This window comes from Pleurodeles waltl, chromosome 3_1 (assembly GCF_031143425.1).
Source record: "Pleurodeles waltl isolate 20211129_DDA chromosome 3_1, aPleWal1.hap1.20221129, whole genome shotgun sequence".
In the NCBI taxonomy this organism is placed as follows: Eukaryota; Metazoa; Chordata; class Amphibia; order Caudata; family Salamandridae; genus Pleurodeles; species Pleurodeles waltl.
This window is the reverse complement of record NC_090440.1, coordinates 238,690,826-238,718,359: the sequence shown is the minus strand read 5'-3', so window position 1 is coordinate 238,718,359 and position 27,534 is coordinate 238,690,826. Positions and strand designations below refer to the sequence as shown.

At 45.9% G+C, this 27,534-nt stretch overlaps 1 protein-coding gene across 1 annotated transcript in view; it reads left to right on the top strand.

Moving 5' to 3' along the window:
- The window catches only part of LOC138283986 (myosin-13-like), a 346,976-nt gene that overhangs the window by 254,833 nt on the left and 64,609 nt on the right, over window positions 1–27,534 (top strand). The window contains exons 21-24 of the mRNA XM_069222310.1: window positions 5,225–5,401; window positions 11,262–11,441; window positions 15,084–15,226; window positions 25,962–26,055. Coding sequence (XP_069078411.1) covers window positions 5,225–5,401; window positions 11,262–11,441; window positions 15,084–15,226; window positions 25,962–26,055 — 594 coding nt within the window. The remainder of the gene's footprint in view (window positions 1–5,224; window positions 5,402–11,261; window positions 11,442–15,083; window positions 15,227–25,961; window positions 26,056–27,534) is intronic.

The window sequence follows — 27,534 nt, the reverse complement described above, 5'->3', positions numbered from 1 at the left end:
TAGCTCTGGTGGAATGAGCTCTAATGCCCTCAGGAGGATCCTTCTTTGCCAAAGAGTAACAGATTTTAATGCAAAGAACAACCCACCTGGATAGTGTTCTCTTGTGGACTGCCTTTCCTCTCCTCTTGCCCACGTATCCAATAAACAGCTGATCCTCCAGCCTGAAATCCTTTGTTCTATCAATAAAGAAGCTCAACGCCCTCTTTGGGTCCAGACGGTGCAGTCTTTCTTCCTCTTTGGAAGGATGAGGCGGAGGATAGAACGTGGACAAAGTAATTGCCTGAGCCAAATGGAAAGGTGAAACAACCTTCGGGAGGAAAGCAGCCTTGGTCCTCAACACCACCTTATCCCCATAAAAAGTTGTATAAGGGGGCTTTACTGATAAGGCCTGCAACTCACTCACTCTCCTTGCTGATGTTATAGCTATCAGGAAGACTGTTTTTAAAACCAAATACCTTAAGGGGCAAGAATGCATAGGTTCAAAAGGGGACCCCATAAGGAAAGTCAGGACCAAGGACAAATCCCATTGCGGCATAACGAATGGCTTTGGAGGATATTTATTTAGAAGACCTTTCAAGAATCTGATAACAATAGGGGATTTAAATAAAGATGGTTGGTCTGGAAGACATATGAAGGCTGACAAGGCCGATAAATAACCCTTAATGGTAGCCACTGCACAACCTTTCTGCGCTAGAGACAGAGCAAAAGACAAAACGTCCGATAGATGAGCATGCAAAGGATCAATCTGCCTCTCTCCACACCACGCAACAAATTTAGACCATCTATTAGCGTAGATAGATTTAGTGGAGTGTCGCCTGGCCGCTAATATAACATCCACTACCTCAGGCGGGAGAGAGAAGGAACTCAGGTTGCCCCGTTCAATCTCCAGGCATGTAGGTGCAGACTCTGGAGGTTGGGGTGTAAAACCTGCCCCTGCGACTGCGAGAGGAGGTCTGCCCTGAAAGGGAGACGGAGCGGAGGGCACATTGAGAGTTGGAGAAGGTCGGAGTACCATACCCTCCTTGGCCAATCCGGAGCTATTAGGATGACTAGAGCCCGGTCCTGGCGAATCTTCCTCAATACTCGAGGAATCAAGGGTATGGGAGGAAACGCGTAAAGCAACTGGCCGCACCAGGTTATTTGAAACGCGTCCCCCAACGCTCCCTGCATCGGATACTGGAGGCTGCAGAATAACGGACAATGCGCGTTCTCTCGAGTGGCAAACAGATCTACCCGAGGAAACCCCCACCTCTGGAAGATTAAACGGACTTGATCTGGATGGAGACGCCACTCGTGGTCTGCCGAGAATTGGCGACTGAGACTGTCCGCACGCACGTTCAAGACTCCGGCCAGATGGTTTGCTATCAAGCAAATCTGATGGTCCTTTGCCCAGGACCATAGTCGAAGAGCTTCTCTGCAGAGAAGGTACGACCCCACTCCTCCCTGCTTGTTTATGTACCACATTGTGGTAGTATTGTCCGTTAGGACCTGTACCGACTGACCACGAAGGGAAGGGAGGAAGGCCTTGAGAGCCAGACGTACAGCCCGTAACTCTAACAGATTGATGTGAAACATCTGTTCCTCTGGAGACCAAAGGCCTTTGATCTCCAGATCCCCCCGATGAGCTCCCCACCCTAGAGTGGAAGCATCCGTTATGACTGTGGCCACTGGTGGCGACTGCTGGAACGGCTTTCCTTGTGAAAGATTGTTGCTTGCAATCCACCACTTCAAATCCACAGCAGCATCTCTGGAGATCTTGACAGTACTCTCTAGATCCCCTTTGTGTTGAGACCACTGCCTTCGGAGGCACCACTGAAGAGCCCTCATGTGCCAGCGAGCATGCGTGACCAACAGAATGCAGGAGGCAAACAGACCGAGCAGACGAAGGACCTTGAGGACTGGAACTACCGCTCCATTTCGAAACATTGGAACCAAATCCTGAATATCTTGAATCCGCTGAGGCGGAGGAAAGGCCCGACCCAATGTTGTATCCAGTACTGCCCCTATGAACAGGAGGCGCTGAGAGGGCTCTAGGTGAGATTTGGGCTCGTTCACCGAAAAACCCAGGTCGAACAACAACTGGGTTGTTGACTGCAGATGATGCGACACAAGCTCCGGGGACTTGGCTTTGATCAACCAGTCGTCCAAGTAAGGGAATACTGCTATCCCCTTCCTTCTGAGTTCAGCCGCAACCACCGACATCACCTTCGTGAAGACTCGAGGTGCTGAAGTAAGACCAAACGGAAGGACCGCAAACTGATAGTGCTGCGATCCCACCACAAACCGGAGATACTTCCTGTGTGACTTGAGTATCGGGATATGAAAGTAAGCATCCTGCAAGTCGACAGACACCATCCAGTCTTCCTTGTTCAACGCCAAAAGCACCTGTGCTAGGGTCAGCATCTTGAACTTTTCCTGCTTGAGGAACCAATTCAAGATCCTCAGGTCCAGAATTGGTCTCAAACGACCATCCTTCTTGGGAATCAGGAAATACCTTGAGTAACATCCTCGACCCCTTTCCTGCTCTGGGACCAACTCCACCGCGCCCTTTGAAAGGAGGGCTTGTACCTCCTGTTCTAGCAACAGGAGGTGTTCTTCTGAACAATAAGAAGGGCGGGGCGGGATGAGGGGTGGGAACTCCCGAAAGGGAAGGGTGTAGCCTTTTCCCACAATACTGAGAACCCAAGTGTCCGTTGTAACAGTCTTCCATTTGGTGAGAAAATGCTGTAATCTTCCCCCTACAGGAGAGGAGTGAGTGGGAAATGGTGGAAGCCTAAGGCTGCTTCCCCTGCTGCACCCCGCCAGAGGATGAGGAAGAGGCAGAGTGCTGCTGAGAGGCTCCTCTGGTGCGGACCCTACCTCTCCCTCTAAAAGATCTATAGGGATGGGAAGAGGCAGGTTGCTGATATCTTCCCCGAAAGGAAGAGGAGGAAGAGCCACGCCCAAATCCACGAAACCTCCTGAAAAATCTGGAAGAGGCCGTGGAAGAAGGAGCTTGGAGCCCTAACGACTTAGCCGTGGCCCTGCTTTCCTTAAAACGTTCCAAGGCCGAATCAGCCTTGGCTCCAAACAGTTTGTCCCCATCAAACGGGAGATCCAACAATGTGGACTCTACATCCGCAGAAAAGCCCGAGTTACGGAGCCAGGCCTGCCTCCTTGCCACCACAGTTGTGCCCATTGCTCTGGCTACTGAGTCGGTCGTATCCAGTCCAGTCTGGATAATCTGGGTCGCAGCAGCCTGGGCATTTGAAACAACATCCAAAAGACCCTGGGGAAGCTCTGTAAATGATGAGGAAATGTCATCCATCAGAGCATGAATATACCTCCCCAGGATACAGGTTGCGTTGGTGGCCTTCAACGCCAGACTGCAGGACGAAAAAATCTTCTTGGACTGCGCCTCCAGTTTCTTTGAATCTCTGTCCCCAGGCACCGTCGGGAAAGAACCAGACGCTGACTTGGATGAACAGGAGGCCTGCACCACCAAGCTCTCCGGCGTAGGGTGCCTAGACAGAAAACCAGGGTCAGTTGGAGCCGCCCGATACCTCCTGGCCACAGCTCTGTGAACTGCTGGGGAAGATGCCGGCCTCTTCCACACCTCTAACACCGGATCCAGCAGAGCGTCATTAAATGGCAAAAGAGGCTCAGCCGCAGCTGAGGCCGGATGTAGCACCTCTGTTAGAAGGTTTTGTTTAGCCTCCACCACCGGCAAAGGCAGGTCCAAAAAACTAGCTGCCTTCCGTACCACTGCGTGAAAGGAAGCAGCCTCCTCAGTATATTCTCCCGGGGACGAAAGATCCCACTCAGGGGAAGTGTCCAGCCCACTGGCCGACTCCAGACCACGCAGCCCATCACCCGAGTCCTCTAGCTCTCCTTCCTCCAGGGCTCGTTGGTACTCCTGCTCCTCTAATACACGGAGAGCACGTCTCCTCGAATGAAGCCGTTGTTCAATACGCGGAGTCGACAATGCCTCCGCCGAAGTCGAAGATCGGCGCCGATCTTCAGAAGCCACCAACGCCGCGTCCGGCGCCACAGGTAACTTCGGCGCTGACGAAAGAGCAGTCGAAGCAGATGGACCCACCGGAGTCACAGGCCGAAATCCCGACGTCGACGGGATGGAAATCCCCGGGGCCAATCCCTCTGAAGCCACCGGAGCGGCCACCGGCGCCGACACCGGCGCCGAGCCCACGTTCCCAAAAGGGAGAAAGGGCATAAAGGGTGCCGGCCGAAGAGGTGCAGGATCACCCAATGAAAAGGCCAAAGGCCCAGCCGGAGCACCCCCTGGAGCCATCTGTTGGAAGATGGCATACATCGCATTCAAGAATGCGGAACTATCGGCTCCAGGGGTGGGAAAAGCCGGATACTGGGGTGCCTGTCTCGGAGGCGACCCCGACGCCGGCCTCGACGTCTGCGACGCCGGAGATAACACCTGAGGCTCCAATACCTCAATCACCGACGCCTGTCCAGGTGAAGTCAGAGACGCCGGAGAGGGCAACGGCGTCGAAGGATGCGGCGTAACCGTGGGACTGATCTCCCATGTCCTTCGGCGCCGATCCGAAGACCTGGAACGAGTCTCCTTTGAATGACGCCGAGATTCTCTACGGCGCCGGGAGTCTCGATGACGCCGATGTCTTGGCGAAGAAGACTTCTTGTGATGCTTCTCCTTCGATTTCGCCATAAACAGCTTCGCCTCACGTTCCTTGAGGGCCTTTGGATTCATGTGCTGGCATGAATCACAAGTCGAGACGTCGTGGTCGGAGCTCAAACACCAAAGGCAGTCAGAATGAGGATCCGTCACTGACATCTTGCCTCCACACTCACGACAAGGCTTGAATCCAGACTTTCTCTGCGACATTATTACCACAGCGAAAGACTACGCAGCAAAAATACACTGTAACCACAAAAGTAACAGTTGCTCCCTCGAAGATAACCGTTTCGAATGCACGGAAAAAAGGGAACTGACGTCGGCACGTCGTCGAGGACCTCTTATTGCCTGTATGACGTCAGACGGCGTTGCGTGGGCTAGAGTGACGTCCTCGTCGACGTGCAGAGACTAGTAAGAAGATTTCCGTCGAATGCTGGCGCCATGGGAGTATTCATTAGGTGAGGAATCCACAGGTAGTTGTATCCATCAGAAACGAGCATCATTCACCTTCAGAAGAATTGCATTAGCCTCCTACTAAGTTTTTTCTCAAACTTTCTTGTTAACTTTTTCTCTGCTCCTCAGACAGCTCCAGTACTGGACATAAGGGTGGATGGGACACTGAATAACCCTATTGAGAATGGCAGCTCTAGGCCTGTAACAGAAGCAGGGGTTCTTTTCACTCATCTTGATGAGGCACACAATCGCCGGGCCTTGGATCGAGGGGTCAGCAGTGGAAGGCTTCCTAGAGATCTGTACCAGGTAACTATGAGATATTTATGTTCAGTGCAAATCAAACTCCGTTGCCCCTAATCCGATGGGAAGAGAACAGGCATGTTAGAGCTGCATGGGAGGCATCATGTTAAAGACGTCTACTTCAGTACCTTCTCCCAAAGCGTTTCAAGAAACAATTAACTATTTCACTACCTCATGGAATGCAGGATAGGGTGTCCTACATCTAGGCATATATTAATAGCTTTAGGTAGGACAAGATGCCCTTTTATGGGTTTCCCCATAAAAAGGGTCTGCCTTAGTTATTGCTCTTGGGTTTAACTGTGAGATAGTTGGGCTTTATGTTGTACGCTCTAATAGCAGCAACATAACTATTTAAGTCCTCCATACGTGCTCCATTGTAATTCTGATGTTGTGCAAACAGAGGTTTCACAAGTATGGAAATTATAAAGTGTGTTCTTAAATCACACTTCCGTTTTTCTTTCCCCACTTATATTTTATCCAGAAAAACCTTGTGAAATTTTTTAGGGGAAAGAGGTCCGCTTATAGGAAATCCTTAAGAGAATCTGCCCAGAGCGCCAGTTCCTGAGGTAATTTCCCATTTTTAAATCTGGAACTTTTAATGATCCATTAATAACAGCTCCAATGAGTATCGCCCCCCCAGCCCCCAGGCCCCCCATGAAATAGGTACCTCTCAGTGCGGATTACTGACTTGGGAGTCCTGTGTCTCCTGTATTGCGACCCTTAGGGGCATATTTATACTCTGTTTGCGCCGGATTTGCGTCGTTTTTTTTTACGCAAATCCGACGCAAAGCTAACTCCATATTTATACTTTGGCGTTAGACCCGTCTAGCGCCAAAGATCTTGGAGTTTGCGTCATTTTTTAGCGTGGACACCTACCTTGCGTTAATGATATGCAAGGTAGGCGTTCCCTTCTAAAAAATTACTCTAAGGCATGTGCGCCTTATTTAAACTCCCGTGCAAAAATGACGCACGGAAGTGGGCGGGCCTTAAAAAATGACGTCCAGCCGCTTTTGCGTCATTTTTTAGCGTCTGGTCAGGGCAGACGTTAAGGGACCTGTGGGCTCGGAAGGAGCCCAGAGGTGCCCTCCCATGCCCCCAGGGACACCCCCTGCCACCCTTGCCCACCCCAGGAGGACGCCCAAGGATGGAGGGACCCATCCCAGGGAACTTAAGGTAAGTTCAGGTAAGTATTTTTTTATTATTTTTTTTGTGGCATAGGGGGGCCTGATTTGTGCCCCTCTACATGCCACTATGCCCAATGACCATGCCCAGGGGACATAAGTCCCCTGGGCATGGCCATTGGGCAAGGGGGCATGACTCCTGTCTGTGCTAAGACAGGAGTCATTTCAATGGGGGTTGGGCAACAAAAAAAATGGCGCAAATCGGGTTGAGGCCAAAATTTTGCCTCAGACCTGACTTGCCCCATTTTTTGACGCCCAAGCTCCATTTTCCCCTACGCCGCCTGGTGTGAGTCATTTTTTTTTACGCACACCAGTCAGCTGCGCCAGCTAACGTCATTCAATAAATAAGGCGCCCGCATGGTACTTTGGAATGGCGTTAGCCGGCGTTAAAATTTTTGACGCACAACTGCGTAGGCGCAGTTGTGCGTCAAAAAGTATAAATATGGCCCTTAGTTTTTTTTTGTGTGTATTGTTTATGAGAGTTTTTATGCATGTCTGTAGGAACTCTGGATTCTTATACATTGTAACCATATAAAGTTTTGATGTTTTGAATATATTTTGATAAATGGAGCAAAATTAAATAACTAACAGTTCGTTAAGAGTATGACCCATAAATACCCAGGAGGTGGAAGAATCGATATTGCAATTAAGTCTTTATTTATCTGTGCACCTTGAATTTACATTCTAAGCCTCACCGTCCATGCTAATCTTGGTGACCTCATGCAAGTTCCTTTGCTATTTTGGACATTCGTTTCCCAGTGCTAACTAGGCCTTGATGGTGACAGCCTACTGGTAGAGCTGTGTTGAATACTCTCAGCCGTACCTCCTGCCCTATAGCACCAAGGCTAAGGTTGTGTGCAATTCTGTCGAGAGAGAAAATTCTTCAAAAAGAACCATTTTGGTATAGGCAAATTTAAATTTTATTTAACGTTTAAAGTTTGCATGATTTTATAAAGAATGAACATGCTGTCATAGTGTCTTCTTGCCCTTAAACTAGAATTCAACCAAGTATTTCCAAAAGTATCACTGGGAGAATTGGCAAGATTTTATGAGCTGACCGTCAGGTAGTCATCCAGGTAACAAAATATAGCTGCAATGATTTTTCTCACCTCTGTATTTTGTCTGAGTAAGGAATTCTGTATTCTGTCCTTCGTGTTTTTTTTGTCTCACAGCCACTGGATTCCTGTAAGGGTTTTCTCTTTGAAGCTGGAAGTAGTTGGTGCTACTTCCACAGTTAGTAAGTCTCCACCTGTTAGTTCAGAAAGACTGAATTTTACTAAATATCAAAATGTTACTGCAGGGCCAAATAACATTATGAGAGCAGAACTTCAAACCTGTTCCTGTCCCCTCGTCCACCTTGTGTGGCATAAATGACTTAGGAACAACCACAATTTTTTATTGTTACTCATGAAATCTTTGGGGCTATTTCTATTATTTTGACACCTCTATCTTCAGTGTGTGGCGTAGCTGACTTAGAAGCACCATTGCCTATCTGTAAATTTGTAAGTACATTATTAATTCAATAGGCTGGTAGGGTGCTGACCTTCAAACCTCAAAAAACATGTCACTGTGTGATCCTGTGATGAAAGGAGGCTGGGTTTCTGAGGGAGCAGGTCTTTTAGACATGCGGGGGGCTTTGAGACTGCACTTTCCTATGGAGAAGCCTCATAGGAGGGAGGTTCATGATCATGGAATTGGGTCTTCGAGACTGTAGTTCCCTAAGGAACTGTGGGAGACCTGGATGGGTGGGGCCAGGTTGAGCACGGCACTGTCTCAGCAGCCTCTCTTACATTCCTGAAACACCAATTAAAGTTTTAGCCGCCAATTCCTGTGCCTAGGGGCGACTGGAAAACCTTTAATGGCCTGCAACCAAACAGAGACTTCCCACACTAGATCTGCAAATGTATTGTATGTAGGGATTTTCAGCTCACCCTGTGCTCAAGGGTGACTGGTTGAAGAGTTCAGAAGGCACATACCTTATGAGTTGGTAGTTCTGGGCATGGAGTAAGCCTACTACCAGCAAATACTGATTATGCATTCCCTTCCAACATCCACACATTTATTAGCTGACTGGATCTCGGTAAGAGGACTAGGCATCCATTCTGGACCCTGACAAACAGCTTAGATTCTGGCATAAAGTTGAACTTGATGGACCATCTTCTGTTGTATTTCAGTTAGACGTATTTCAGACTTATTTGTAGATATCTAGGTGTAAATGTTTTTATTGTAGGCTTTCGCAAGGAAATCTGCCCTACACTTCCAAACAGATTGGCAGACAACCAAAGTACAAGTTAAAAACCATAAATCATCATTTTAACCACTAACTCGTTTCCCGATCGCGACCCCCAGTGCCACTCTTTGTGTGCTAATTAAATTGGATCCCAAAGGTGCGAGGGAAGACAAACCCAGGCAATTCGAATCAGCATTTTACATTTCTGGTCCTAGACATCCTCCACATGACAAGCACTTCTCTGTTTAAGCTCTCCACAATCACAGTAGATTTCAGTTGAGAGTTATTTTCAGAACCTTCAAGGCACGTAATTTTCCAGTATTCTTTGATCAGAAACTCCAGTGCCTGACCCCACTCACCTTGCAAGGTTTAATTTTTTTTTTAGTTGTAATTGTCAGTTTTTCTAACTCCCATAGTTTGTGTATCCCTTCTAAACCAGAGGGGTTGTTAGCAGGCTGAGCTTGGGTAATTAGCTTTCTATTGCTGTGTAAAGCGGGTTGTAATCTGTAACCTGCAGCCACACCGGATCGTCTAGGTTTTGAGGCGGAGAAATTCCATAAATTCTATTTATGATCCCCTAGTACTCTGCGCCCTTAGGTGCTTCCAGAATACAAGGGAATGAGTGCCTCCAGTACACAGCCATCCCAACATTTGCCAGATGCCCCCCCTGTCAAGTTATACATCTAAGCAGACGTTTACTACAGATACAGTATATATTTGCACAGGGATTACCTCCCTGTAGTAGACCTTGCTGGGGCATGGGGTTTGGCTCATGTGTTCCTATTTGCCAAGTCCAGCTCTGTCCACAGTTTCCTTTGCCACTGCTTCCTTTCTTTCTTCTCCCCAATCTTGCAGCAACAACTTCTATATGTCCAAGATCAAAGGGGAACAGGCATTCCGATCCTTGCCAGTATCCAATGTGGAAAAACCACAAATGGTCTGGTGTTCAAAAGACTAGAGGAGTCCTTTATACTTTGGCTGGTGGTCTAGGAGCCTGCGAGGTCAGCAGAGACTCTGGCCTCTGTTCCCCTAATAGAAGATCACTAGCCATATTTTGGGGACCCAATATGCTCGGCAGGGATCTCTTTGATGAAAGACCATCCACTTGTATGGCGGATGCGCTTTTGCGACAACTGATGCCGAGAGGGATCTATGGTTTTTTTCAGCTGACTCGACGTTTCTTTTTCTTTTTTTTTTAAGGTAGGGGTTATTTCTGAAAAATAAAAACTCTGGGACCAGTAATTGTTATCTCTGCCCAAGTCCACTAGGCCGCTCAGTAATGGTTGCTTTATGGAGAGTATTCTTACTAGAAGAGTTCTGATCTGACTTTATACAGTATTCATTTGGAAAATAAGGTATTTACTTATTTATTATTTTTTTTCTCATAAGTCTCTTTCCACCTTACCTTAAGCTGGGTGATGGGATGCTGTATATTGTTTTATTATATTCAAAATTAGTCCAGTGCCTTATGTTGGAGCCACCTCCCAAAAAAGGTACCTTCAGAGAATGCCTTAGTAGATTACAATTAACTTGTGAAAATTATTTCCTTTTATTTTGTTAACTTTTCTTCTAGTACCCCGTCTAATGATACTTTCCTGTACAAGTATCTTCACATTATTCTTGTTGGATCTTTGTACCTCTCTCTTTTAATACACAAGATACTCTGACCAATCATATTAGTGACACATGGGCTCTTCTCAGTGAACACCGTCTTGGTGAAATACATTTTTCCCTCAATATGCAACCCTCTTACCGTATCTAGGATTCCAATTTTAGAGATTATTTACAGGATTAAGAATAAGGACGATACATTTATTGTTAAAGGTAGAGTTGGAATCGCAAATGTTGCTTATGAAGGGAAAAAAATCAGCATTGATGCATCAGTGATGCATTTAAGAGAAATGATCGTAAACATGGGTGTTTTTGTATAAGTGAAAGATGAAATTATAAATTATAATATAAAAATAGTAGGATGTAAGTTCTGTCTGCATTGTAAACTGTACTTTCTTGCCCTAGGTCATACATCAGTGGTGAAAGGGGAGCACTGAGTGTATCCTTGTCCTTTGGGTTCAGTACTGTGCAAACAAGAGTTTAACTTTGACTAAGCAAACAACAACGTCTTCTAATATGATTGTGTATAAAAAGAAAGCACCAAAGGAAAAGAGAAATAATCACGAGGTTGCACTGTAATTAGTAAAAGGATAAAATGGATGGTCATGCATAGCTCAGTGCTCCAGTCCATGCCTTTAAAGTAACAAAAATGCCGTTTGGAAGCTGTAGTTTAGTATACATCGGGTAATCCAATTGTATTAATTATAAAATTACGGTAAAAGGAAAGTCACGACTGGAGCATTGTGTGATAGAAACCAGAGTTGCCCTTTTTATGATGCGTGTGTTTTTTACTCACTGTACCTGCACAACACTTCCTAAGCCATTATTTTGCGTTTTTTGACAGAGTGCCATCCTCGCAATGGATTCGTATGGCCGGATTCGACATGAAAGATTGGTCACCCTGGTGAGCGGGTACATTCGAAACAGCACTTTGAAAGAGGCGGTGAAGAAGATGAAAAGAGAATTTCACTGCCGGCCGGAATCAGGGACATCGCTAAACCGACTGCTAGACTTGCAGCGGAAGGTATTGTGATTGGGTGAACTGACACAGGCTCCTCCATGCTATCAGAACTGTCCCCTGTCCACCTAGATAATAATGATGCAACAGACGCATAGATGAGTGACTTGGGTCAACCGAGTGTTCATTTTTCCTATCTAGGAATTATGCAAACGAGCCTAGGGTATATAGCAACTGATCACAGACATTAAGGGTCTGATTTAGGGTTTGATGGTGTGGGTTACTCCATCTGTAAATGTGACAGATATCCTGTCTGCCATATTACAATTCCATTATAGTCTTTGAAACTTGTAATAGAGCGGGCGGGATATCTTTCATGGTTGTGACGGAGTAACCCCTCCGCCAAACTCTAAATCAGGCCCAAAGTTATGTACATCAATTACATTTTAGGACTGGCCCGTATAACAGCACCTGATGCCCAGTAGTGGATTATAGAGCATTTATAAAATCGCCTACTGTAACTCTGGTTTGCTGGTATGGTCTCTCACTCTACTTTAGACTATTGACTTTCTGGTTAGTTTTGCAGAATTCACTCCTCTAGAAATCCAAGATGAGGCCTTAAGCTTTTAAGAGTGAGTCTTACAGCTTCCACTCTTCAGATAAGCAGAGGTCAGAGAACCACAAGATGTTACCACCACAATCAACCTCACTATTTACTAATCTGATCAGCTGAACTGTCGCCGAACCCCAGCTACCCTTAAAACTTTCACACAACGCACTCCAAGATTGAACTTTTTTTATACAGAGATGTAATATTGATTACTGCTTTCGAAGGATACTTTATTTTTGGCCAATAATTTCAGTATTTTAAGTAGTATTTCTCAAGATCCTACCTACCGTACAAATGCCAGTGCAAGCTCTGCACCAAGACACTTTGTGGAGGTGAGTGAGGGAGAAATTTCCTGTTGACCATAGGCAGTGACTGTTTGAAACCTGAGTCATTATGCAGTTCTGATACTCTGGCAATGCCAAATAGGGCATACTTCTTCCCTAGAAATCAATAGCGCACCTCACAGAAAGGTTTTTTCACGTTTATCTAGCCAAAGGCAAAAAAACACTATCATATTTTCCATTCTTTTTGTACTAAACAAAGGCAGCTAACTCCTCTTTTTTGTACTAATGATAGGTTATTTATTTTCTGCCATCCGTAGGCATCCAAAGGCCATTGTGGTGCATCCTGCTTGCTATCACATGGCCAACCACCCTACTCTATTGACCTAGCAATGCCCACCTTTGACAGATCTTGGCATAGAAGTCCCTTAACAATCTTTTAAGTGTACCTACCACATTGTTCATTGCCTGTCTCAATGACCAAGCTGGTGCTTGTTACGGCAGCCCAAGACAAGGCAAATGGTGACATAATGGAGCTGTGGTGAGCCCATATTTATGTATGGGTTCACTGGCATTCCCTGGCATTGAATGGTTCAGCAAGTGCCTGTGAAAACTGGGCATAGGTGGGTACAAGTCACACAATTAGTGGAGGGAAAAATAATGATGGATTAAACCCAGATCTGTGTCGGGGTGAGTGTTTGAAAAGTTTCAACACTCCGATCATTTTATTTTGTGGTGTTGCTATGTTTGCCATAAGTGGCCAGGATATGCCCAGGCGTGGGTCCCTTGCATGGTGCACCACCGGATTCAAGCTAGTCTGGCTGATGAGGGGTGATACTCCGAAACCGTTCCAAGGTTGCTTGTTTCCGGTCCAGAGAGGACCTGGCCTGGCCTGGCAGTTCAGGATGGACTGTTCCCATAGGGTGCAAGGTCAAGGCTGATTTGCATATGGCTGGGTGCAAACTGGGATGCCTTTGTGAGCAAAATAATGATGGATTAAACACAGATCTGTGACTGTGGGTGAGCGTTTGAAAGGTTTCAACACTCCGTCCACCATTTAATTTTATGGTGTTACATAATTCTTCCCTACCTGTGTGCGGCTGCTGCGTAAGGCCTGAGAGGTGGGCATGATAGACTCTTTTGCCAGCAGTGACAGGGGTGAGCCCATCGGCCTGTTTCCCAAGCAGGGAACTAATAAGTGGGTATGCAAAGTTGCCTGCTAACTGAGCAGGAGAAGGTAAGCTTTATAAGGACACATATTGCAGTGGTGATACATCGGCTGGAAGGAGACTTGGTTGGGAGTGGTTGAATTGATTTGTGATGAGAATAAGATAGAGAGTTTTCCTGTAAATTAGAATTTGATGTATAAGAGAATATTTGGACGTGTGACATTTTAGTTTCAAAGTCATATCTATGAGCATTACTGAGGGAGAAGAGGGGTATAGCTGTTTTAAGGTGGTATTGTTGTTGAAGATTGGGACTGAAAGCAGTAGATGCCGACATTATGTATTCTGAATGGTGATGTGACTTCTAGATATTCTACAGGGGATGGTAGGAATCAGAGAATATTAGGTGTATGGTTGGTAGAAATTTGTTTATGAAGACATTGGGGGTCATTCCGACCCCGGCGGGTGGCGCCCGCCGGGCGGAAACCGCCCAAAGACCGCACCGCGGTCAAATGACCGCGGGGGTCTTTCAACTTTCCCGCTGGGCCGGCGGGCGATCTCCAAAAGATCACCCGCCGGCCCAGCGGGAAAGCCCCTGCAAAGAGGAAGCCGGCTCCGAATGGAGCCGGCGGATTTGCAGGGGTGCGACGGGTGCAGTGGCACCCGTTGCGATTTTCACTGTCTGCTAAGCAGGGGCCCCACGACACCCGTTCCCGCCAGCCTCTTCCTGGCGGTGTAAACCGCCAGGAACAGGCTGGCGGGAAGGGGGTCGGAATCCCCATGGCGGCGCTGCAAGCAGCGCCGCCATGGAGGATTCCCTGGGCCAGGGGAAAACCGTCGGGAAAACCGCCAGTTCCCCTTTTCTGACCGCGGCGTTACCGCCGCAGTCAGAATGGCCCGGGAAGCACCGCCAGCCTGTTGGCGGTGCTTCCTCTGCCCTCCACCCTGACGGTTTGAAACCGCCAGGGTCGGAATGAGGGCCATTGTCCCCACCCTCTAAGCAAAATGATCTGGGAAAGCCAGAGAACATGGCTTGATTGGAGAGTAGCTGGTGTATCAGAGTTGTTGGAAACTGCTCAATGTGTGTGTGTGATGGTAGTGAAGCAAAACATGGGCTTGTAAGAGTGAAACCGATCAATGGTAGTGGGTAGTACAATTTGGATGAAAGGTGCAGGCAGGAAAGAAAAAACAGTGACTGGGAAGTCAGAAAAGAATAAGCAGTGGAGTCGTAGGAGTGATCCTGTTGGACTTAGACAGGTTTGGGGCTGAGACCCCCCAGTTTCACACCAGTGTGAGGGGCTGCAACGTTGTAAATAAGGGGATTGCAGTATACTAGATAACCACAATACAATCTTCAGGTGCCTGTGGCAGCGGGTACCCACATGAGGGGGTACTTAATGTCGAGAGTAACCATTTTGGCTCATGGATTGGTCTTCACAGTACAGCAGAGTGGTCTTGGGGTGCTTTGGACATCAAGGACCCAAATCAAGATGGAACACAATCATGAAAAATCACTTAACAGACCTGGAAATCTAGCACAGATTTCTTGATTATTTTTGTTTTGAAACAAGGCCCCTGACTTAAAGGTCATGTGGCATATATAGCTCATCATCATCTGGAGTCCATGATGTTCTTTTCTTTTTTATGACAGTCACTTCATCGCTGGAGAGAAGGAAGGCGTCAAAGCTCCGAGAGTCGACGTCTGCTATCTGAGTCCTTGGATGAAATCCTCCGAAACACTGAGGTGCAGTCTGGGATATTTCTGATTAAACCCATCCTGTCATGGGCTGGAGGGTAAGTGCAAAATTGCAACTAATGAGAAGGGTCTCAAATGATTTCTGTACTGTACATACATTTTGGGGGGCGGGTTGGTTCCATGCCCTTCCTGCCCCAGAAAATGATTTACTTGTGCCTATTTCCAGAGCAGAAAGGGAGAGAGGTGGTGAATGTTTGTGGGCCTTACCGCCCTGAAAAGGCCAGCCTGGGACATACTCACAGGCATATCTCAATGAACCCAAGTAAATCCTTTTAGGAGTTCAAAAATTACTTTTGTAAATTGGAAAAGTCGTTGCGCACATGAAAATATGCTGTTTGTGTGTGGAGGTCAAATGTCCATGCACAATTAGCTTTGTGAATTGGTCCCATAGTATCTATGACCTCCAGGTGTGAATGCTACATATGTTGGGGTATGAGACAACCCAGTCCTACTGATAGGTTGCTCCACTGTCATTATTGCTCAAATAAAATGCAATAGTGAGAACTTCTCTTTCATGGACTTGGCAGTGGGTCAGGTAGTTGGAGGGTGAAGATAGTAGGTAGAAGGCCCTACTCATGTATGTGAGCAGGGCCTTTTCTATAGAAAGATGACGAGCTAAAAGGCCAACAAGGGGAAAAAGGGGTAAAACCTCCGAAACAGAAGCTCCAAGGGATTATTTGTTTGTCCTGGTACATTTGTTGCTTTCCATCAGGGAAGTAGGACCTGCAAAAGCAAAATGTCACTTTGTCTAGGTCTGGCACAATTGCTGGCATTAAGACTATCATGAACACCCCTTTCTCCTTTACATCTGTACTCTCTTGGTTGACATAGAGGTACTCACTGGCTCCCTACCTACTAGGAGTTGGATAAAGTAATGGAAGAGTACCGATGCCCGTCAGATATGTTTTCCTGGACTCATTTCTCCGTTACATCTGCACTCTCTTGGTTGATGTAGAGGTACTCACTGGCTCCCTACCTACTAGTGGTTGGATAGACTGTTGGAACAGTACTGATGCCCAACGGAGGTATTCTCCTGGAGGGGGTCTTCCCTCCCATCTCAGACTTATGTGTTGCAAGGGAATTTCATGAGCAGTCCCCGCAAAGTGGTCGTCATTGGACGAAGGGGTGGGGTATTAAGCTTTGGAAAAGGTATTCTCGTTTTACTTTTCTCCTTCAAAAGACAAAGACATGTCCGATTTTCCTCTTTCCTTTTCACTGGGTATACACTTATTGTCTATCCTTTTGTGCTGTTTTCCAGCTTTGCTCTTAAAGCGGAGAAGAGCGTTGTAATTTGTAAGTGACACTTGCTCCAATACTGTTCTGTTTGTACAATCTGAATGAAGAATTCCAATGAAGAGGTGGTCTTACGATACATCCAATTGCTCACTGCTTCAAAAGCCAACACAACACATCTGGGTTACAAAGTTACTCACGGCGGAATGACGTGAGTTTGGCGCTCATCTTTGATGCCGTCACACACCACCATAGCTGATGGTCTGGAGTGATAGTAGCCTGCTGGTGTTTGTGACATGAACCTAAACAGCCTATCATTATTATTAATTCCAGTTAACAGAGACACAAAAGTTCAGCTGGTAGCACCAAGGCCTCCTGCTAGCAGATGATGGCTGCAGGGTCCCTGAAGATAGGTCTCCGAGTGCAGTGACTAAGGGCAGCACAGTTCTCAGCATTACTGCGATGCCATGAAAGGAAAGGGCAAGCTGAATGCGTTCAGAATCAGAATGCAACATTGTTTATACCAGGCGCTGACACCTAAGCAACAAAGATAAAAACAAGAGATTAGCGTGATAATACAAAATATAAAAAACAACAGTTACCTCAAAAGAAGCCAGCGACAATGCATCAAATAATATTTACATCGTAAATGTTTCTATCCTATTATCATTTTTCATATAACAAAAAAATCTAACATCAACAAAACCAAATTAGCCGTTCGATAGTTAAAAACAATTGGATACTAAAAATCCTGGCGTGAAAGACAGAGGTTAGTTCAGCTTGTAGTTATCACCCCTCTCCAAGCACTCCTCCCTTCAGAAAGGCATTGAGTTGACTCAGCAGACTGTCTTCCCCAAACTCTAACAAATGGGTGTCATGCTAACACCATAGAGCACACTTTGACGTCACGGATATGTCACCGTACGACCTGTCTTTCCTCTCCAACAAGGGCCTTATGCCAGTCCTTTTCCATGACCACAGTGAGGCCTAATCAGACCCAGGCGAATTTTGGAACATGGGCGTCAAGTACCCTACAGACACAATCAGAAATCCGACTGTGACACAGCCTGCGGCAGTTGTGATTATATTTGTATTTATATTGCGCTTACTACGTCTGACGAGCCGATGAAGTGCTCTTTGGTGAGTAGGGTGCTATTTCGGAACCCAAAGTCGATTAGTGGTGGATTAATATAGGGAGATATACATTGTTAATGTGAGCGCTGGACATGTGAGTCTGTTTGTTGGATTGAATAGGATAAAAGAGGGATGGAGAAGGGAAGAGTTTAGAAAGTGTTATTTGGTAGATCATAGAAGTAAAATGAGGTTTGGGATGAATCAAAGGAGGGATAGAGGCGGGAACAGTCTAAAAGTGTTATTTGACAGATCATAGTAGTATAATGAGGTCTGCGGTAAGTCAGAGAGTGGAGGTAGAAGATATATTGAGAGAGTTATCGGATGAGGCAGAGTAGTGCATTGGAGAAAGTTGAAGGGTTTTTTCCTCCCACATTGGAAGTAAAGTAATAAATATATAGATACATAGCTACATAGAAAGATATACATGTATCTGGAAAATAATAAAGAGATAGAATGCTGTTTATATAAACCCTCATATGTACATACAGGTGCCAAAATTCAACACATGAATTCAGGCAGGTACGCTGGGGAATAATTAATTGCCCCCTAAGAGCAGGAACCTTTCTCTGTTCAGTCTCTTTACCACTGGTACACACAACAGTCCATTGGAAATCACTGACACCAGACTGGGTAAGTCACATACAGTGATACAACAGAGGCAGAAATATCACATGTACAGATAAGGGACATATCTGTTTTGCACACACAAACACTCAAACATACAGAATGCCATACAGCAGATATAACACGTTTTATGATCAAGGAAAGGATTAGCAGATGCCCTCATGTCACAGGGCCACAACATTTCCAACATTTGCTCTTGTGTTTCATGCAGTTGCTTACAGGATTAATTAGTCTACTTGAGTCAATTAAACTTACGTCTGCAAGACCCGGATTGCACTGAACGTTTAACTTTCTATAATAGAAATAAGATGTTCCAAATGACATGGAGTCATCGGATAACCTATTCATGGATTGCTTGACTGTGGTATTGGGCATCAGAAAATTACAGTACTGCATTTATTTTTAATAAACTTTTTATTTCTGCCTCTGTCAGACCACGTTTGGGGGGCCATGGGCAGGCAGTGGCTACAGGCCATCAGCCATTGGGGTACCTCAAATTTCTCTACAAATTGGGCTCAGTACAACCCCTTGTACACTTGACTCTCAGTGGTAGTGGTGGCAAGCAGTCACAGACTTCTCAGGGAGGTAGTGTGAGGAGGCTCGGGCTCAGAGCTCATCAGTCACTCAGAGCTCATTAATCACTCAACAAACCCACCCTTAATGGACTGTCTAACCCAGTGTTGTCTTTACAATAATTAAAAGTACTTTAATACACACAGGAACGCAAGTATCAACAAAGAGCAACTTAGTGACTCTAGGCAAATTTAGACAGTACTACACCTCTTCCCACTTCCTTTCCTGCTTCCTTAGTGTCCATGATTTGCCCTGGATATTGGTGCCCCCCCACCTCTCCTAAAGAGAAGAGGTGCCAGTAATGTTATGAGGGAGGAGGCAGGTTACACATCCATACATACTCCTCACTCACACTCATTCATTCACACATGCACTCACAAACCCATTCACAACACTCACTAACAAATACACATACATTCATACACGCATGCATGCACCATACATAATAAAATTAATAAAACTTACCTCAGCAGCTCCGACAGGGAAGCCTCGGAGGTCCCAGGAGGGTTGGGACTGTTGCCTTTCCTCATTGACTGACCTAAAATTAGCCAATGAGGGAAGGCAGCAGTCCCAAGCCTCGGAGGTCCCAGGAGGGCTGGACCTGTTGCCTTCCCGAAGGCAGCAGTCCCAATCTTGTCACAGAGTGGGATGGGGTCAGTGAGACTGCTGACACCACCCCAATCTGTGACGAAGTGTCACTGATTGACACTCAGCCCTGGGGGCTTCAGGGATTAAAACTGGAGTTCCCAGGTCCGAATCAATCGGTGACATTCCCCCACGTCATGAGGGGGAGGGCCTTGAGGCACCTTTGACAAGCTTTCACGCCCACAGGACTGTGACTTCTTCAGCCCAGCAAAGTTCACCTCCGTCTGCGCATATAGTGCATGCCTGGCTCCTGGCTGCCTGGCCTAAACCAGAAGAGTATCTGTCAGGCTGACTTTTGTTCACCCTGACAGATACTCTTCACGTCAGGAAAAAGGTAGGGGGCATTGCCCCTCAGCCCAAGTGGACAGGCCACTGCTGCTAAAGAGTATGCAATAGTAGTACGAAACAACGCCGCAATGTTTTGGAGTTTTTTGTTATTGTAATACATGTCTGGTTTGGAAAATCTGAAATAAACATATCTATAAAAAAAGAGTATGCAGTAGTAGCATGAATTAAGATCATCTATACGAGCGTGCCTAGTTTCAGTTCAGCAGTTCGCGCAATGTGTTAGTGGTAACAGTCCTACTGGGTCAGCCTCACCCACTTGGCCTTCAGACACCCATACACTCTGGGCGGTGCTGACCAACAGCTGTTTTTTGCATCCTCCTTTGCCACACATAGAAGTGCTCCCACCAGAAATCTGAGTTGGCAGAAGCAGGGACGGCATTACTATATTTACACAGGCCCATTTGGACCACTGATGAATGTCTCTGATTTTGGGGTTTCAATGATAGACCCACTCCAGGGAATTAAGATCCTCGCGGGTGCCTGATCGGGACATTTGACACTTCAGAAGAGGCAGTCTATTATAGCTGGTCATGACCTCAGTAGCCACAGCCTTACACAGGCTGGGGACAACAAGCAGTTGCAGCTCTTGCACAGGCTGATCACTCAGGCGTTCCTGGCCTGCACAGACTGATTTCTTCTGGACAGTTGCAGCCACCACAGGCAAGTCACCATACTTGACAGTTGCTGCCATGCACAGGCCGAACACGATACATGGCAGTTGCGGACACCGAGAGGCCAATTGCAATTCTTGGCAGTAGCAGCCATACATAAGCTCAATAAAACACACACTTACAGTCCTACCAGGCCTCTGCAATTGGAGTCAATGGGTCACTATTCTCAACCAGCAATCCATCACAGAGGTACTGTGGTGGCCCGCAGACTCTGGTGTCCAGGAGATTGATGATGTCAATATTCCTGAACCGACACTCCTCCTGTAGAGTTGGCAGACTCCTTTGCTTTCTAAGCAGGCAGGCTTCTAGGTCCTTCAGGACAGGTTCACAGCTGCCCCAGAAAGAGATCCAGGCTTCAGCTGGTGTCTCCTTACCCCTGGTAGACTGGCTACCAAATAGACACCAGCCCTGGTTGTGTAGCAGTGCTCTAAGTACTTTGCAGAGCACTCCCGTCCTTGGCCATAGAAGACTTGGAAATGGATCAAGTTTGCTAGTGAGGTCCAACTTATATACAGCAAAACTAGATAAGAAATGTGTACTGACTGTCTAATAAAGTAGAACCAGTTTTAGGGTGGTCCTCCTTTCATGTGTCTTTTCCATCATGTTATTCAGACAAAGCCTATGTGTAGAGTGATGCTCCCCACAGCAGGGTAGTCTCCAACCTAGAGCACTCGCAAAAAAGTCACAACGGAAGCATAAAGAGGTGTGTGCACCTGGCTGTCATCCGCCAAACAAAAGGAGTAGTCAGCGAGAGGCGAAAGAGCAGGCTTCATCTAAAGGTTTCCTCACCTTTCACAAAGGAGTATGCAGTTTTACCCCTCACCCTATCATTCACCAAATAACAGTGTTCAGGAAAACTAATCAGCAGCTCATAGCTAAGCAAAAGACTTAATCGAATATCCAAATTAGCCCTGTCACCACTCCCCTTACTTCAGTGCCTCCCCACAGCTCCAGGAACTTGAGCAATACACTTACACTGTTTGGGAAAGTAACCCTCACCTTCATCTTATGCAAAGGCCAGGCCCAGGGTATCCAATATGGATTCCACAGGCCTCCTTTACTCCAGCTTATTCCATGCATTTACTACTAAGGCCACAAAGACATAACACGCAAGCAGGATGTTCCCACTAATGACTGGGTAAGCGCGAATAAAACATCACATGAGTGGGCCAGTAGGCATCTGCTCCGGTGACAGAGATAACAAGTATTGGCAAAGCCATTATGTCTGTCTATCAAATGTGAGTGCTGAGCTGCTGGCTTCCAAATGTTTTTGTATAAAGTATTGTTTAGAAAATTTAACATTTGAAAATAAAGGAGGAAAAGCAAACCTCATATATTTCAAAAGTGTACACTGAATTCAATGTTTTCAACTTCATAAATATCAAGTTTATTTCACATACTTTTACTCAGGAAGCTCTGCACGGAATTTTTAAAAGAATGTAAAGGAAAACACTTACCAAGGTGTAATGTATTTTTCATAGGGTTGTCATTTGGTCTTTTGCACTAGTCTAGACAGCAGATTTATGACCCTCCAGCAGAAGTTTCATGCCCCACAGGCCAGCTGAGTGAGTGCGGAAGATGGCTCTTCCCCCAGTGGAATGACAGCCTTTGTGCACCAACGCTTGAGCTTTCATGCAGTATGTTGGATGCAGAAGATAAAGGTGGAATACCCCTAAATTCTCCATACCTCAGCAAAAATACCCCTTTTGTTGTGGTTTTACAGACATGCTGGAGAGCAACACAGCAAGGGAGGGTGGGAATATTTGAGAGGGGAAGCAGCTCAAGAGGGAGAAAGCTAGAAACGCATGCACTCTCATTGAGAGTTCCCTAAATTTGAGCAGTGGATTGAAACAATTCAGCCAGTCAAAAGTCAGAAGGACAGTATGCTCCAAGGGAGGGGCAGACACAAGAAAAGGAAGGCAAGTCTTTGAATAAGAAGCAAGCAAATGAGAATGTCAATAAACTAACCAATAGTAACAAAAGGCAGGCTCTATGCCCACTGTAAGTTCACAGTGGGTTTCCTCAACCAGACAGTGCTGTCTGGTAGGCAAGACCAAGTCACAATATGGATTCACAAAATACCACCCCTCTATGTGCTAAACCTGTGACAGGGAGAGTAGTCCACTGCCAGTAAACAAGGCATTCTTGGTAACAGAACAAGTCCAGGACTTATGTTAGAGACTAGATTAGTGTGATGCCAACATCAAGATACCAGATGCACCTAGTGTAGCCCTGAGGGAAGAGGAATATTCTTACTGTGACAGTCTATTTTTGGACTGGTGGAGGAGGGACACTAAACAGGGACCCAAAACTCAAAGAGCTGTCAGCACCATCTACTATTGAGGTACATTCTGGAGCATACAGCTGAGAATCCGTCATGAGCACTTAACGCAAGCACCCTGCTCAAAGAGACCTTCTGCGTTCCGACAGAGAAGCTGCTATACGCATGAAGATAGCATGGTGCATCTCAGCAGTAGATTCTACTATTTACATCTGAAGGTTTTTACTCCCTTGGGCAATGCCTTTAATGGTAATGGGAGACTTTGGGGGTCATTTTGACCTTGGCGGACGGCGGAGGCCGTCCGCCAAGGTACCGCCGCTGAATGACCGCACCGCGGTCAAAAGACCGCGGCGGCCATTCAGACATTTCCTCTGGGCCGGCAGGCGCTCTCCAAAAGAGTGCCCACCGGCCCAGAGGAAATGCCCCTGCAACGAGGACGCCGGCTCAGAATTGAGCCGGCGTAGTTGCAGGGGTGCGACGGGTGCAGTTGCACCCGTCGCGTATTTCAGTGTCTGCTTAGCAGACACTGAAATACTTTGCGGGGCCCTCTTACGGGGGCCCCTGCAGTGCCCATGCCATGGAGACCCGCCAGGAACAGGATGGCGGTAGGGGGTGTCAGAATCCCCATGGCTGCGGCCATGGAGGATTCACAAGGGCAGTGGTAAACCGGCGGGAGACCGCCGGTTTACCCTTTCTGGCCGCGGCTGAACCGCCGCGGTCAGAATGCCCTCGGGAGCACCGCCAGCCTGTTGGCGGTGCTCCCGTGGTCGGTGACCCTGGCGGTCACCGACCGCCAGGGTCAGAATGACCCCCTTTGTGTCTGCACCACCCAGAGACCATCCTGACTTGCTTGGGAGTAAGCTTTCCACGTTTTTCAGACATAAATATTGGTCATTTAATCATGTTTTGAAGGTGCCTAGAGCGGCTACTTAAAATGTATGTGTACAAAATCGTATACATGTGTTAATTACATGGCTATTTGGCACCTTTCTACCTTGATAGGTAGCAGCAATTTTAGTTTTTTAATACCCTTGAATTGGTTTCTCCCTCTGTTAATTGTTGTAAGTGTATACTTCAAGTGTGGAAAATACCAGCTTTTGCTCCTACGTCTAATATTTAAATCAGCCCTGGCATGAAAATCAAATAACATTAATGTCAGTAAAATACTGCACATGTATCACCCATATCTGGGACACTTCGAACCCCAGACCATTCCAACAATACAGTGAAATATACGAAGGGGATTTAGTCCAAGCCTAGACCTGAAAGGTATACCTCATCGTTTGATAAGAACCCTGACAAGGTTTGAAGAAACTCAGACAAGTTTAATAGTTTTGCGTTTGGCAGCGGGGTATCTTTTCCACGTTAGGCAGGGCCTAATGTGAATAGCTAACTAAATCCAAACGTCTTTCACAGATGTAAGACTGTCAAAAATGCATTTTGTCTTATTTTGAGATTGTCATTATCGTGTTACTGACGTGACAGGGCTGAATCTCGATGCCAGACTTTTCATCACCTCATGTCTGTGCGACATGCAATGTACTTTGTTTAACACTCCCCCCCCCCCCCCAACTAACTCCCAACTGGCCCTAAACAAGCAGTCAGGCAGTGATCCAGGAAAATAGCCTTGCCAGAAACTCAAGAATCAACCCCCAAAATGAAAATCTGATGATCAGGGAAGCAGCCAAGAACAGAACCGCAGCAAGAGTGCACAACAAGGCTGGCACAAAACAAAGAATGAAGGGCCAACAGTATTAACTTATTCCAACCACAGCCACCCCTACCTCACTCTCGTCATAACTAAGGCTCTTTACATAGTCGGCTGCTGCCTGAAGGAACACACGACTTTATCTCCTACGACCACTCTGAACGGGCAGGGTAGAGGACAGAGGCATGGCCCTGCGTCGTACCACTAGCTTCCTTAACTTTTTCATAGGGCCAGAGTCATGAAATAGAAGTATTCTGCTACCCTGGTAGAACTTATTATCCAAGTCAGCACTTGCCGAATCATTTTGTGCATGACGTTCCTAAAGAAATTTCAAAATCATACCCTTATCCTTCATGCCATAAGTAGGTCCTTTGATGTTATCCTTATTGCCTTATTGTATGGGGGACTCCACTGGGGGACATACCACTTCATTTGAAGCATTTTTGTGAGGAAGTCAGGGAGGTCAGTCCAGTATTCCGAAGATCCAGGACCTGTAGAAATTCTCTTAATGCTTCACCCAGTCTTCCAGATGGAGTGTAGGAGTCAATGTATCTTTATTAGTTGCAGTGCCATCCGAGTATTTGAGATATTCCCTTATGCCAAGGTAATCTTTCTCTGAGCATGTCACACAAAAATCCATCATTTTCTCCATAAAATATGGTTTAGTATGTACAATAGAGGGTTTCCAGAACCTCTGCCCTTCGATCTCATGGCTAAACGCTCTTCATCTTCAGCAGATTCTCAATCTAAGAGGCTAGGCACCATTGAAAAACACTGAGCTTGTTTCGACCATGCGCGAGGGACCGCAAGACCGGGCGTTACCTCTTAGTGAGTTTGCATATAGGGCAGTCAGTCACACTCCTTCTTGTGGCAGTGTGAGGAGGTCAATTATGACCCTTCTGTTTAGGAGTATGAGGCATAGTCAAGAACCTTTAGACGCGCTGCATTTCTCTTTGAGGTGACGTACCAGGAGGTCCCCAACAGAGCCTAACCAGTCATCACGTTTCCAGATGTAAGAACCTTTGTAGGTGGAAAGTGGAAGTTCCCCGCTGGTGTCCCAGCTGTCTCCAGCTCCATCTTCACCAACAAGACATGCCACTTACCACTTCCAGTTCGACAGCGAGGCGCAGTTCACAACTACAGCTCTTTCTCCACTTAGTACTGAGGGCAATGTGATCTCACCTGCATGATCCTCTGGTGTCAGATCACAGGAAGATGGGCACGCCCATCTTGACTTAAGACGGCATGGAAACACAAATAGATATTTTGATACACAGTATCCACATAGCATTACTTTTTAAAATTTTGATGGGATGTGATGGTATTATTTTGCGCACAGAACTCTACATAGGACATGAAATGAAAACATCCTGAGCAGTTCCTGTTACAGAAGCATTAATTGGCGGATTATACAAACTCAAAGAAGATCACATAGGTGCAGGCGGAAACAAACATATGCATTCACTAATCAGTGTACAAGTGGCACAGAGCAGAGATGGTGTATTAGGGTGATAGACGTTTCCACATAAATGTGTATTTTTTTTTTGTTCTTTCAGATCAAATTTGTTAAAGTCGTCTTCTCGGATCAATGCCTACTTGAAAGTGGTGCCTAAGAACATCACAGTATCGCCACATGCATCTGCAGGGCAGGTAAGCATACGGTAGCCTAGAAAAATTTGGAATGTAGGGGTCTCTAAAACAGCGCCTATTGTAGTTTCTCAGCAGTACTTCACCAATCCTTTGTGAATTCCAAATAAGTCAGAAATGTACTCCAAATGTAGGGCGGCTTAAGCCTTCAGGAAAGTATTACCGACTTTTTTAAAGAGTTGGGTACTTTGCAATTATGCATAAATGTTGACTGCCTCTACCTTGATTGCCCTTGGCAATTCTGTATATTTATTTATAATATAGATAAAATCATTTGACTGAATTTCTCTTTCAAAGCATTCTGGGAGAAGAGTCTGCTCTGATTACCATATTGTGAGAGGTGGTGGACTACAATGCATTGAAGTCTTCTCAGACTTCTGCTTTTATTATATATGTAGGTATTCTAAAGCAGTTCTTTGGCTCTATGAAGTATTTAGGATTTACCCTGCTACTCTACATTTGTGGATTTTTTATATGCATTTCTATCAAGCCATTTAACTATTCTGGGATGTTCTATCATCTGAGGTATTTTGAAAGTTGTTCTGTGTATCCCATTTAGATTTTCTAAATTATTTAGTTATCTTATGCCTTCAATAATTCTATTTTATGTAGTTCATACATCCACTACAGGTTTTAGAAAGGCTAATTTTTCTAGGTATTCTGGGATTTGCTACTCGCAATGGTGCAGAGCGGAGTTCCACATTAAAATTCTCCTCTGCATCACTTGTAATCGTGGCCATAGCCTGAATGAAAATAAGGGTTTAAGTAAAGGTTCATTTTGCATAACAGTGGATTTTACTATAGTTGGACCAAAATATAGCCAGGGTGCCTACGGTACATTTTATTCTGTTATATTCAGCTTGTTAGTTGAGTAGTTATTGTCCTTAGTCCTGGGGTGTTATTTGGCCTCAGTATATTAGAGATGAACAAGTTACTTACCTTCGGTAACGCTTTTTCTGGTGGATACACTAACTACCTGTGGATTCCTCACCTTATGAATTCGATCCTTGCGCTAGCATCCAACGGAAAGTCTTCTTCCTAGCTGTCTACGTCGACGAGGACGTCATAATGGCACGGCTCCACGTGACTCCGTCTGACGTCAACGTGCCAATAAGAGGTCCTCGTCGGCGTACTGACGTCAGTTTCACCTCACTTTTTTCGTGCCTTTACGGCTAGCAGGTGTAAACCGACCATGAAAACTGAAATATATAAATATATACGAACACAAAAATCTTGTCTATTGAAACCATATATTCACATTATCACCTCAAATACATGAATATACCAAAATATATAGACAGATATATACAAATATATAAACATAAGAAGAAATATTAATCCAACAACTGCAAGATAAGAGTGTAACCAGGCAGGCAACGGGGAGGCGGGAGAACCCGTGAGGAATCCACAGGTAGTTAGTGTATCCACCAGAAAAAGCGTTACCAAAGGTAAGTAACTTGTTCTTCTGATGGCTACAACTAC